This window comes from Sorex fumeus, unplaced genomic scaffold (assembly GCF_029834395.1).
Source record: "Sorex fumeus unplaced genomic scaffold, SorFum_2.1 ptg000098l, whole genome shotgun sequence".
NCBI lineage: Eukaryota > Metazoa > Chordata > Mammalia > Eulipotyphla > Soricidae > Sorex > Sorex fumeus.
Genome location: NW_026606155.1, coordinates 2,068,485 through 2,083,011, shown reverse-complemented (window position 1 = coordinate 2,083,011; position 14,527 = coordinate 2,068,485). Strand labels below are relative to the sequence as shown.

Here is a 14,527-nt window from a genome sequence, read left to right as displayed (position 1 = left end):
GTATTTTCAGGTCTCATCTCCAGATCTTTGATCCACTTTGAGTTGAAAGAATTTTTGTAAATTAGATTCATACTTTCTCATTCTATTTTATGGAACTAATATGCCTTGGTAGCAACATAATTAAAATAGAGGTAGATGAGGATAAGGGATAGAGAATTTTGCATTAAATTAAGCATTTTGGGGTAGAGAACACCTATGAAAAAAATAACCTACCTCACTTTTAATATAGAAAAAACTATGGTAATTTGGAATGATCATTTTATGCTTCATTGAGAGGTTGGGAACATGTACTAAGTAGCTATACTCTTTTGGTTTTAAATAAATTATTATTCTGGTAGCTGTATCCTTTCAGAGTGTTCTCTGAAAATAAAAATGGTCTTCCAAAATCAGTGCTTAAAACTATTAAAAAATAATACTGAAACCTTTTAAAATTTAAGAAATGAATTGAAATATCACGAAATGATACACAGTTACAAAGTTGTTTATGATTGAGTTTCAGTCATACAGTGTTCCAACACCCATCTGTTCACCAGTTGTGTACATTTCCCACCACCAATGTCTCCGTTTCCCTCCGGCCCACCCTCTCTAACTTGCTTCTATGGCAGACTCTTTTCTACTTTTGAAGAGCGTTCTACTTCTTCTCTTGGGCTGGAGCGATAGCACAGCGGGTAGGGCGTTTGCCTTGCACGCAGCCAACATGGCCGACCCGAGTTCGATTCCTCCACCCCTCTCGGAGAGCCCGGCAAGCTGCCGAGAGTATCTCGCCCGCGCGGCAGAGCCTGGCAAGCTCCCCGTGAAGTATTCGATATGCCAGACACAGTAACAACAAAGTCTCCAATGGAGATGTTACTGGGCCCGCTCAAGCAAATCGATGATCAACGGGAGGGCCTTTACTTTTCTTTACTTTACTTTACTACTTCTTCTCACACCCAGTTCATGTCCAGAGTGATCATTTCCAACTGTTGTTGTTACAATGGTCCTTTCTCTGTTCTAACTGACCTTCTCTCTCCCAACACCCCTTCCCTCCCCCCCCCGCCCCCCCCCCCCAAACACTTGTGCCAACCATCCTACTATGGATCAGTCCTCCTAGTTATCGTTTCTGTTGCCTAAAGGGTCACTTGGAACCTTTTTTAATGTAGAGATGCCACTTCCAGTGCCTGGGACTGGTTGGGGACTCTCCTGGTGATGCCCACCCAGAAGTGTGGTATTCTTGGTACCACTGGGCTGTACTCACCAGTGAGATGAGTGGGGGCCAGATGAGTGTGAAGCACCAGGGATGGGACTCAGGGTTTTGACTGAGCTAGGCACGTTCTTATCTCTTGAGCTATCTCTGAAACCCCAAAATTTGTTTTTAATTTAATTTAATGTTTGGTGTTTCGGACCACACTAGGGTGCCGACTCCTGGTTCTGTGCTCAGGAATAAATCCTGATGGCATTTGAGGAACCCTATAGGATGTCAGGGACTGAATTTGAGTTAGCTACATGCAAAATAAGCACCCTCCCTGCTGTTCTTTTGCTCCAATTCCATATCCCAAGATTATTAATATCTTTTCTTCCAGGTCTTCTCCTGTAGGATCTATTTTACTTTTATTTTTGGAAGTTTAGCAGGTTTAGGGATCACTCCTAACAGTAGCACTGGCATACTAACATTGAGTGTATGTGATTGTGTGCTGTGGCAGAGAAGCAGCTAATCCTATGAAAACGTCGAGATGGGGCCCTGAATCCACGTAGGGCTTTACCCTGAAATACAGCACAATCCTAGAAGCCCAGAGGGCTCACTCTAGACCACTCACTATTTTTTAATACAGTGCTGCTTATGGTTGCAAGGGGGTTTGTAAAGAAATTCAGGGGGCAGTGGGCTGGGGATGTCGTTGAGAAGTAGAGGGTGTACCTGTCCTGTAAGGAGGTCTTGAGTCTGAATTCTGGCACCCCCCAAAATTATTTTAAGGGAGTACTATGACTGAGTATTCCTTTTAGTCGATTAGATACTCTCAACCTAGAATAACGTGGCATAGCTTGTGTCCATTGTTAATAAAGCAGTATTATTACACGTTACACATAGAAAATATTTCACTATAGGTACATTTGTCTAGAGGAGCAGCCAATGAATGTATCTGGCTCAGTGAATAAAATAGGGGACCTGAGTTAGTAGTACTATTTGAGTCATAAATCTATAGTAAAGTATAGTCTCTCTGCTTTTAGATTACTCATGGTTTCCAGAGCTTGAAGACCTGTTTCCTTAAGGAATGGCGCAGGGCAGGGTGCTGTGGAATCACCTGTGAAGCTCACTGGACTATTTTTCAGATTCTTTTTCTTTGAGAAGGGATTCCTAGAAAACAGAGTGGAGGGGGAACTTTCTGTACAAACTGAGAAGCAAGTGATGAATTAGAAGCTGCCCAGCAACTTGGATTGGTGGGATAATAAGGGAGGGGGAATGAACTATGAGCACTCTGGGTGTTAGGTGAAAGGGCATTCCAGGCCAACATTCAAGACCAGTGCAAGGTTATGTCATGTGGGCAGGCGGGGACATTCGGCTTATAACATGCTGGAAAAGCAGCCCAACACGCAGCTTGGCAAGTATAAGCAACTCTCCATGGAACTTGGGAACCAGAGTGTGTGTAATTCCAGGAAACTTATTCACAGGACCCAGCAGGATTTAATGATCAAATGAGTATATTTGGTTAGATGGGAACAGATAATGAGAAGATCCTTGAACTTACTTTTAACCAGAGCCCTCAGATTTAAGCAATCTTTCTCTTTGTAGATTCCTCTACTAAAGGACTTTCAACTCTGGAAATGCCACGAGAATCTTCCTCCGCCCCAACGTTGGAAGCAGGCCTTCCAGAAACGAGCAGCCACTCCTCGATATCAAGTAAGACCAATTTCCTCTGGTGGTCATTTCAACTGTACATGATTCTGAGGCATTGTTTAATGCACTGTTTTCAATTTCTGCACTTTGTATTGTTTTTCTTTCTGCATAGCTTCCTTGGTTTTACTATGTTGTAGGTTTTCAGAGATTCTGAGGCATAGGCCCACTCTGGATATCTCAAATGTTTGACAAATAAGCATGTTTACGAGTTAACAAAGAATCGCTGAATGGGATCATTAAATGAAATAACAATTGCATATTGTTAACCTAAATATGAAGGTTGGAGCTCATTTGGGGAATGCAAAAAATGTGATTTATGGCAGAATTTTATGTAGACCACCTTCATTTAATTTAAATAATCTCAGTTATTAAAAAATCTTTTCCTCAATGGCCATTAAAATGTCCAGATGTGTCATGTTCCCAGGACCTGTTTTGATCAGAAAACAAATAAAAATGGCATAAAACATGGTGGGGTTCATAGGAGGCAGCTCTGTTGAAACTGCGTTCTGTCGATTCTACAATCTTTTCTAGGAGGAGCTTAAGTTTCAAGGAAGTGAAGATAAGGTGCCCAATTGGCCCAATTAGCAACTTTTGATGCAACATTCAGTCAGAATCAGATAAACAAAGTTCAACTTGTGCAAACCCTTGTCATATATGCTGGTCTATCTTATGTTCCTTCTGGAACACTACTCAAAGAGCCAGTTAATTTTCATTTGATCACCTTTTGAAGAGAGCCTAAAAAAAACAGATAAAGACTTGAACTTAAATGCTGGACTGGTAGTATGGAATGTCATCATTATCATCATCATGATCATGATCATGATCATCATCATCATCATTATTCATTCATCCATTCACTCATTCATGCATTTAATTTATTCATCTATTAAAGGGCTGCTGGGTGCCAGGCACTGCATTTGGCACTAGGGAATCAAAGGTGAATAAATAAGACACCATTTATATTCAGAGAATTTCTTGTTGAGGCCAGTGAGATAGTTCCAAGGACTGAAGCATGTGCCTGGCAAATGTCAGGCCTAAAGTTTGATCCCTGGCAGGCATGGTCCTTTGAACACTGCCCAGGATAACCCTGATGTTTCCTGTCAACCATTCAGAAGATCTGGTGGTCCCCAGCACCCCTGGCCTTGAGCACTGAACCATCAAGTTTGCACCATGGGGATGAGTATCACTTGGAGTGACTCTGGAGCTCCCTGAGCAACTCTAGAATAGTTCAATAATAATAATAATTAATAATAATAATAGGATTTATTTGGCCCTCTTCAGGAGCCAGGCACTGTGCTAAGTGGTTTATTCAGCCTGGCTTTCTTCTTCAATACTTACATCAGTGCCCATGGCAAATAGCATTGACTTTCAGTTTATAGATTAGGAAATAGAGAGGCTAAAGGATACAGCTACTAAGACAGGAATTATATTATTACAATTCAGACTAAGTTATAACAGAGATTATAAAATTCTAAAATTTCCAAGTGAGAGTTATTTGGTATTTTGTTAGCAAATGATGTATATTTCTCAGTCTCATTATTGTTCTTGTATTACAAAGAATTGATTTGAGAATGTGATAAAATGCCTATTTTTAAGTCCACATTCTAAAATCATAAAACTATATTTTCTTCAAATTTGCCTGTGTGTGTGCTTTTTTTCCAATTTTTTAAGTGTATTCTTGCTAAAATTCCCAGTTGGGTATAATTTCAGATAGTCAGGATGATGGTGTCAGTTTGACTTTAGTGCCAGCTGAATGTACCAGGAAATAACTGAATCAAGTGCGTCACGGCCCTGAAGTCCTGCCTAAGACTGGCCCTTTGGATTCACACCATCACTGGAGGCCCAGCCTTGCCCCTCTCCATTAAAAGCATGGTTTGGTTAGCTCTGGGTGCCATGTTCTTGGAGGCATTATACGAGGTGCCTTACAAACTGAACTAGGCAATAAGGTTTTGTTTTTTCCCTTAGGAAAGTATGCTATCATTAAAAACAACTGACAGTTGGAGAGATTTTTTTTTCAAGCACTCAGTTCTTTAAGTCTGATAGATGCTCCTTGTTTTTATTATTATTATTATTATTATTATTATTATTATTTTCTTTTTGGGTCATACCCAGTGATGCACAGGGTCCTGGTTCTGCACTTAGGAGTTACTCCTGGTGGTGCTCAGGGGACCAAATGGGATGCTGGGAATCAAACCCGGGCCGGCTGCGTGCAAGGCATACACACTACCCACTGTGCTATCTCTCCAGCCCCATGTTTTTAAATTTATTCAATCCTAAAGATTTGCTTCTGAATTACACTTGAAGCTGCAGTTTTCAAGCCAGCCATTAAATGAATCATTAAGCAGTAAATTTTGCCAATCAACAAGAAGAATCAGCAAATTTTCTTACCTGTTTACATAGTAATTTTTATGAATTTTTATGAATCCAGATGACATGAACTCCAAGACACAAACATTTCCATCACACTCCACCCCCTCTCTTTCAATCTCTATATTGTAGCTAATCATGCCGTGACCACCGTTTATCAAGCAGCATGCTGGGTACATGAAAAAAGAATGTTATAATTGATTTCACATCTCACCAAGTTGCTGCCTTTTTACTGTAACTGCAAAACCTGTGTCTAATATTGAAGGCTTTCCAGGGCCAAGCTGTCATCCAGTTTCTATCATCTCTCACTAAGGCATGATGTTCAGAGCTGCGGTTTCTGAACTGTCAGTCTGAGAGAGGAACTATCCACAAATCCACTGCGTTCATGTGTTTGGGATCATGTAGAAAAGGCAGTCAGCACCACTCTGCCTTTCCATCTGGATGGGTGACAGTTTGGAGGCCAAAGCTTCGGGCCAGGTTGTTTTCTCACTCAGCAAGCTCCTGGCAGAGCTTTTTTTTTTTTATTGTTTTCCTGGTTGGGAAATGCTACTAACTTATCACTTCCTTGGGGGGATATTTGCCATATTATTTCCTAAAACAAAGAGCTGTATGAGACGACACTTATGAAATTGTTATTCATTGACAGTCATTGAACAGTAGGCAAGAGGCTCTTACAGAGATTGAAAACAGCATCAACTGTGGAATCACCACGCTTTGGTTTTACAACCACCTCATTCATTTGCTGGTTGGTTCCAAGTAACATGATTTCATTTGTTTCAAGTTTCCTCTGAAAATTGCGGTTGAGATATGTCATCTTGTTCTAAAATATACATCCATGTAGACACCCTACCTCCCTCCGGGAACCTCATGAGGTAGGAAGGAGCCTAAAAAGTTACATATGCACAAGTTGCATTCAAGACGGTTGTGCTGTCAAGTCTCAAGTAATATAATCTGTCTTAAACCCATGTTGGAATAACAAGGCAGGGAGTACATAAATCTTAAAGCCAGTGAAAATAGTTGTATTGTTATAATTGGGACAAAATTTTGCAATCTCCAGTTAAGTGCTCTGCTAAGTCAAGAAACGCCCAGGGAAGACAGCAGAGTGCCTCTGTGTTTCATTTGGACAGAAGCATCCAGTATACTGAACAATCACAAATAGCCAAGGAAGGTCCATTTCAGACTCTCTGTGGATGTGTTGAGCCTTTGTGTGCTATGGACTTTGGTTTCCCCTCTTAATCGTCTCCTAATTTCCTCCATATAGCTCAGTATAGGCAGATGAAAAGGGGATCCCTGGGAGCTCTGACAATGAGCCAGTTAATGAAGCGACAGCTGGAACATCAGTCTAGCGCCCCCCATAACATCAGCAACGGGGACACTGGTGGGTCAAGCTTTTTCTTCCTGTTCTACCTCTCCTATTAGCTAATGCCACTTTCTATGTGTCCCCTCTGATCCCTTGTTAAGGAATAATTTTTTTTCTCGTGTTCTATGCTTCAAATCAGGTGTTTTTTTTTTAACGAAGGTAACTACTAAGTTTATTTAAACTTTCCTGTTGTACTAGAGCCACCTGTTTATCTATCTAAGCTGGTCCAACTTTTTTTTTCCCTTTTCTCTAAGACCCAGATTCCAGATACTAGGGTTATCTTTCTATGGGTTCAATAATGTAAATGTATTTTTTTTAAAAATAAAAGGGAACGGAACAATGAATTCCTGTTACAGAGTTAAAAAACCAAAATACCAACTTGCAGCCTGGCAAGCTCCCCGTGATGTATTCAATATGCCAAACACAGTTATAACAAAGTCTCCGATGGAGATGTTACTGGGCCCGCTTGAGCAAATCGATGAACAACGGGAGGACAGTGACCAACTTGCCAGTATTCTGTTCTGTAACTTAGAAGGCCTCCCTTCCCCAGTTAGGGGCAGTAGAAAATGGCACTAATAGACATAGTCTAGTGACATGATGGCAGTAGGTATGGGAATATGACCTCTGTGGTTCAGCCAGTAGTGTCACAGGGTGCAGCCACACGCCCTCATGTTCATATGATGCAAGGGCATTGAACCTCAATTTTAAAGTAAGAATGAACTACCATCACATACCTCTTTGGAACATAATCACGCTCCATTTTCTGAACTTCATTACCATGCTCTGTCCAGATGCTACTTTCTCAAGTCAGTAGTACTGCTTTGGTCCTTCTTTTGACCCTTTCTTTTCTCTTCCCACCCCTACCCTTCCCTTCCCTCTTCTTTTTTAATTAAATGGGTCATTTGAGACACCAAATTCTCCATATAAAACACTGGGAATAGGTACACACAATGAAAACGCCAGGGTTTCTTACTGTGATATGCTCTGGACCCCAACACTTGGATAAGGTTATTTTAAGTATCTTGGTTAGTCTTTTCCAGCTACTGAAATATTCTCAAACGTAGGTACTAAAATACTAGATACTGAAAACACTAGATACTGAAATACAAAAAAAATACTAGTACTAAAAATACTAGGTACTGAAAATAGTAGGTATTAGGAAGGACTGGGCTAGAGCAATAGCACAGTGGGTAGGGCATTTGTCTTGCATGCAGCCGAACCGGGTTTGATTACTCCATCCCTCTCGAAGAGCCCAGCAAGATACCGAGAGTATCCTGCCCTCACGACAGAGCCTGCCAAACTACCGGTAGTGTATTTGATATGCCAGAAACAGTAACAGCAAGTCTCAATTCATGTTCCTGGATCGAGCAGACGATATTGGGCTACACTAGCATGAGACAGGGATAAATGGAGACATTACTGGTGTCTGCTCAAGCAAATCGATGAACAAGAGGATGACAGTGACAGTGACAGGGAGGACTAGTTGTATGAGAGTTTTTCAGTACTCTCCCATATAAATAGAATTATAATAGAGAATTACCTAAAGCCATAAAATAGTGTTATTGGATCAAAATCATACTAGTTACATACATCTTTGTCTTATTTTCTTTTATTCAAAATAAGAGAGCTTATCTGAATAACAAAATCTCACAGGCAAGTCTACATTTACCAGAAAACTTCAACTCTCCTGGCGTTTATAAGGGTCCTAATATTGTTTTAACTTCCTGTTAGTGATACGTGGTAGCAATAATATGGCCAGAAGCCAATAGGCAAGGGAGACAAGGAGAAAGACTGCTGAATGGTCAGCCTGAGAATTTATTGGCTTTGACTGAGGTCTTTTTCTTTCTTTCCTCAGTTGAGGTAAAGATCTGAGAACGGAAGCATCTTTTGATTAGGCCTCTGATAAGTAAATGCCCAGTTCCTGTTAGGGTGACTTGGGGGCTCCAAGGCTCTTACCATGGCATGGAGTTCAGCATGAACTAATCATCTTAAATTCTGACTATATTCACAAGTTTTGATTCAGTAAAGCAATAAAAAGGCAAATTTGGTCTCAATTCCTAAGCCACATCATAATCTAAAAATTCAACGTGGATGCCAAATAACCCATTTAACTGGTCCTTTCCCTTTTTAACCAAACTTCAGCTTGTCTGAAACACTCTGGTTTCTCATTCAGTGCTTCTCATTTACATGCTATCTGAATTTCTTTCACCTGAGTTTCCCTGGGCTTGTTTTTCCATCTTCCAAGCTAGTTCATCCAAGCTGAGTTCCACTAGAGTTTCATCTCAATATCCCCATTTTTATTATTACTGTCCAATCTCCGTCAATATGAGAGCAGAGGAGTCGTTCAAGGTCAGCTGATGTGTCACATCAGATACATAGATTGATTCAATGACCTGCTTGTCTCCAAAAGAACAAATTTGGTCCTAGATGCATCACGAGAAAGACAGCTCTCTATATCACAGACCATGAGTGAATCACTATAGCCTGTAACTGTTCTCTCACAGAACACCTGCTCTTCTCCATCCCTGCACATCTGATGGCTCCCTCTTGGCTTCACATTTCAAGCAAATCAAATGTTCAAGAAGCACCATGCCTACATGTCCACCCCAACCCTGTTCCTGCTCTCAGATCTCAGCATTTCCTTGCTACCAGTTCCACATGTTTTCTGTACGACCTTTCTGGCCATTGCCCAAATGATCACTTATGTAATTGTTGATTTGCGCAAAATACTTTTTTTTTTCCATGAATGCTGCATGAGCCTTTCATTTCTTTTCCATTTCATGTCAAGATATGGGGAACTTGAACTTTTCTTGGGGTAAGGGCAAATAATCTGGATGGGGAGGATAGTTTTAGATGTGCTCCCGCTTTCAATAGAAAGTCAATAGATTTGAATGGTAGGTTACTGGTGAAACTCCAAAACACCCTACCCCCAAATCTAGATGTTTCCTGTAAATAAATGCTAATCATCAACAATAACCAAAAAGTTGACCCACGAGATTATTGGTTAAATTCTTATACTGTGAATGGTGCTCAGCTGCCCTCACTGAAGACTGAAACGCTTTGTTTATCCACAGAACAGATACAGCCTGGGAAACGCCAATGCAATGTGCCCATGTGCCTAAACCCTGACCTGGAGGGGCAGCCATTGAGGATGAGAGGTTAGTTGAGCCGCAGAGACTGGGATGGTATGAAGGAAAAGAGTCTGGTATGTCAATTTTCTAGTTACCCAGTTGGTGCTGAAACTTCCTTTTCCGCAGCTCCTCAGAGTGGATCCAACCTTTGTTCAAACATCAGCAGGAACTGAGAATACAAGCCAGCTTACCTTTGAACAGTGCGGGCAGGAAGCTCTTCCTTCTAGTGATTCTCAAACCCTTGGGAGCACCTAAGACAATTCTGGTCTCTCACATAAATTTCAAATCTTTGGAAATAGCCGTATATTTCTGAGTCTTCAATCTTTACTAAATCAGGCATCAGGGAATTCCTCCCAATACATGACTCTCTTCCGTGTCACCCTGCACCTGTTTCTCTGAACCTGGGATAACAGGGAGCTGCTTTTGATACTGCGCTTAGTTTTGATTCAGCGACATAAAACGTGACTAAGGCTGATGGCTTCCATTTCTGTTTTCCATCCCTTGGCTTGTACATTATTCTTTGCTCTGGCATCTTCAGAAATCCACTAATTTAGTGAATGTTGCCATGTGGAGGTTAATGCCCAATAACCTAACCTATTTGCTTTTATTTGTGACAGCCATAAATATTGGATCACAATACATTAGGTATTGTGACATAGAAAAAACAGCCTCACCATACTACTATCAAAAACACCTATTCCTTTGTATATGATATAAGCAAAATACATTACCCAATTTTGTATTGGATAATGACTGTTTTGAAACTATCGTGTGTCTTTGATTTCCTTTCTTTTCTTGACTTTACGTGTGATGACAAGTCTTCACTCCAAATAGTGAAAAAATCAGTTTCGTGAAGACTTTGTACAAATGATCATATGTTTTACAGGTGATTTGCCACTTCTCACAAAGACATTTTTTTCTGTTCTTAAGTAATTTGTATTATAGTTAAGTAACATGGTTACATTAGGGTAAACATTTATTGTATTGACGTATATGGGTACTGCACCTCACCACATCAAAAGTTCATCACTCTCCCTATGTCACCTCTGGTCACCTCCTCATTTTCCTGACCCTTTCCATAATGGCTTGGGAAGCTGAGTTTTGTAATCCAAAGTCAGGCAGGAGTATGTCATCATTTGTTACAGTCTCTTTCCTTGTTCTCTGTCTCTGTCTATGTCTCTCTCTCTCCCATAGATGAATGAATCCACCCATTATTTGTCCTCAAATAATTGCTTTGTTTCACACTATGTCCTCAAGTTCCTCCACATTGCAGTGAACAGTAAAATTTCATCTTTTCTATAGTTCAATAGTATTCTATTATTTATAAATGTCACAACTTCTTTATCCATTCATCTGTTGTTGGACATTTGGGTTGTTGCCATATTAAGCTATAGTGATAAGTGCTGAAGTGAACATAGGTATGTGTCTACTTTTAAAATTAATGCTTTTGTGTTTGGGAGTAGATGTCAAGAAGTAGGATTACTGGATCATATGGAAACTCTACTCTTACATGTTTGAGAAATCTCCACATTGTTTGTTGTAGAGGCTGAACTGGACATCATTCTCACCAACAGTGAATAAGGGGTCATTTTTCATCACATCCCCACCCAAACTGCTTGTTTCCATTCTTTTTGATCAATGCCATTCTGAATTTGCCTGATACCAACCGATGATATTCCCATTTTAATGATGGTACTGGAGCGATGGGGCTGGAGTGATAGCACAGCTGTAAGGCGTTTGCCTTGCACGCAGCCAACATGGCCGACCCGAGTTCGATTCCTCCGCCCCTCTCGGAGAGCCTGGCAAGCTACCAGAGAGTATCTTGCCTGCATGGCAGAGCCTGGCAAGCTCCCTGTGATGTATTCGATATGCCAGACACAGTAACAACAAAGTCTCCAATGGAGACGTTACTGGGCCCGCTTGAGCAAATCAATGATCAACGGGAGGGTCTTTTCTTTTCTTTTCTTTTCAATGATGGTACTGTTGCTGATTTGCCATTGTTGTTGTGCTTTGTGAAAACTCTGTGTATCTCAGATATTATCTCCTTATGGTATGCAAGTATGTTCTTCCATTTAATAGGGTATATTTTCATTTTAGCTCAAGTATCTTTTGCCATGCAAAAGAAATTCACTTAAAATTTTTTTTTTATTGAATCACCATGAGATGCGCAGTTACAAAGTTGTTCATGATTGGGTTTTAGTCATACAGTCTTTCAACACTCTTTCCTTCACCAATGCACATTTCCCACCACCAGTGTCCCCAGTTTCCCTCCCACCACCTTCCACCTGGATTGGTCTCTCCAGGTTGTCTGCTTCGTCCTGATTCAATCTTAGGATATTGGATGTTTCTAAGAATCCATCCATTTCTAGGTTATCCAGCATAATGGTGAAGAGTTGTTCATACAGTTAGTTTTTTCCCCATTTTATTTAAACACTTGTGGTTTACAACGTGGTTCATGATGATTTTTTTTACAGGCATTATATTCCAATCCCAATCCCTCCACCTCTGTTAACTTCTCTCCACCGCTGTCTCCGTTTTCCCAACCACCCCTCAAGTCTGTCCCCATATCAGGACCATGATAATTTATTTTATATTGCTTGTTACTTCTAGGGCCGGAGCGATAGCACAGCACATAGGGTGTTTGCCTTGTATGCAGCCGACCTGGGTTTGATTCCTCTGTCCCTCTCGGAGAGCCTGACAAGCTACCGAGAGTATCCTGCCTGTACAGCAGAGCCTGGCAAGCTCCCCGTGGTGTATTCGATATGCCCAAAACAGTAACAACAAGTCTCACAATGGAGATGTTACTGGTGTCTGTTCAAGCAAATCGATGAATAACGGAAAGACAGTGCTATAGTGCTACAGTGTTACCCCTAAATGCCTAACAGAATGGACAAAAAATATGTGGAGAAAATTTGTGAAAGTTGTTGTATCTGAAATGGGGACATTAAGTCCTTATCTGAGGGTTTACTAAGCCATTGTTGAAAGTTAAACTTTCTGTGTTAATATTTTTGTTAGTTGAGGTTGATTCACTTCTACATCACATCCCATCAAATCTGGTGTGTTCACATGATTTCATATGAGCTTTGGCATTGCTCAGATATCCGTTGTAATTTCTCCCTTTCATCTCTCTTCTGATGTACTTGGGGTTTCCCCTCTTTTTCCTCATGAGTATATTTAAGAGTTTGTCAATCTTGTTTGTGTTGTTATTGTTTTCTTCATTTTGGGACCACAGTGCTCAGAGCTTACTTTCGGCAGTGCTCAGGGTTACTCCTGTCTCTGTGTTCAGGGATCAGTCCTGGTGGGCATATTGGGTATAGGGGATCGAACCTGGGTTGATCATATGCAAGGTCAGTGCCCTACCCCCTACCTTCTGTACTATCGCTCCAGACTCGTCTTGTTTTTGTACTTCTGACTCTGTTCAGGGATCACTTTTTGCAGTGCTTTGGGACCATATGTGGTGCAGGAATCAAATCCAGGTTGACTGTACTTAAGATAAACACTTTACCTATTATACTATGTCTGTAGCCCAATTTTCTTCATTTTTTTTGTAAAACTAACTCCTGGTTTCACTGATACTCTTATTTTACCACCCCTTGAAATAAGAGTGAAATACTTATTGTATTTCATGCCCTGCCATTGTAATTTCAATTATTTCTTTACTTCTACTTACTTTGGTATTCATTTGTTGTTCTCTTTCTCATTTCTCCTGCTGTGAGGTTGGGTTATTAATTTGAGCAATTTCTTCTTCTGATGTAAACTCCTGTCACTGTGAACTCCTACCCCTTAGCATTGCTTCCGGCACAGGCCTTTTGGCATCTGGTAGACATAGCTTGTCAATGTTCTGAATTATGGGAGTTGGAGTTTAAAATGTCTGTGTTTTGATTTCTTGAAGCAACTTTATGGTGCTTACCATATGTCATATCTCGGCCAAGTTATTATCTTTCAAAAATTATTGTACCGACACTTGTTACACCATCTTTGTGATACAAAGATCTTTGTTTATGATACTCTGGAGTACACTTAGAAAAGAATGGTTTCGCAGAGATGCTGATAAATATGGCAGTAAAATTTGGGTTCCAAATTTTAGGATTGTCAAGGTAAAGTTAAAGGTAAAGGTCCTCCCATTGATCATCGATTTGCTCGAGAGGGCCCAATAACGTCTCCATTGGAGACTTTGTTGTTACTGTGTTTGGCATATCGAATATACTCTAGGTAGCTTGCCAGACTCTCCGAGAGGGGTGGAGGAATCAAACTCAGGTCGGCCATGTTGGCTGCGTGCAAGGCAAACGCCCTACCGCTGTGCTATCGCTCCAGCCCTGGATTGTCAAAAAGGATAAAAATGCTTTCAGATACTTGCCTTTGCCATTTATGTTCACACGTCTGCTTCTCAGAAGCGCATTTAGTAACCTTTGATCAAGCAAGGGAGTCTGTGTGATAATATGGAATAATCCTTGACTATTGAAACGACTTGATGCCCTTCCTCCCTCTCAGAATGAAAACACACTTTCTACTGACTGTTTGTAGAAATTTTGTATTGGCTACTTTAGAAGTTAATTTCATAAATATGACATTTAGTCTATTTAAGAAAAGATTATACAGCTGTGTTTTGCCTTTTAGCAACACATTACTAGTTCCTTGATGAGAAATGGGATCTCAGCTATTACTGCATAGAACATGGAATTGTTTGAGCTTATCATCCTGGGATTCCTCTCAGGGCGCCTCATTTCTGCAGATCTTGGACATTCTGTCCAGTCTCACGATTTTCTTAATAGGAAACAGAATTCTGGCTCCCAGATTTAT

At 40.6% G+C, this 14,527-nt stretch overlaps 1 protein-coding gene across 13 annotated transcripts in view; it reads left to right on the top strand.

The window, feature by feature from the left end:
• UNC79 (unc-79 homolog, NALCN channel complex subunit) overlaps positions 1-14,527 on the top strand; it is a 305,414-nt gene that overhangs the window by 211,726 nt on the left and 79,161 nt on the right. For 10 of the 13 annotated variants that reach the window (XM_056133512.1, XM_056133504.1, XM_056133507.1 and 7 more), the window contains 3 exons: positions 2,765-2,872; positions 6,498-6,614; positions 9,671-9,754. In XM_056133512.1, the coding sequence (XP_055989487.1) occupies positions 2,765-2,872; positions 6,498-6,614; positions 9,671-9,754 (309 nt within the window). The remainder of the gene's footprint in view (positions 1-2,764; positions 2,873-6,497; positions 6,615-9,670; positions 9,755-14,527) is intronic. The other 3 variants (XM_056133503.1, XM_056133513.1, XM_056133510.1) reach the window with 2 other exon arrangements.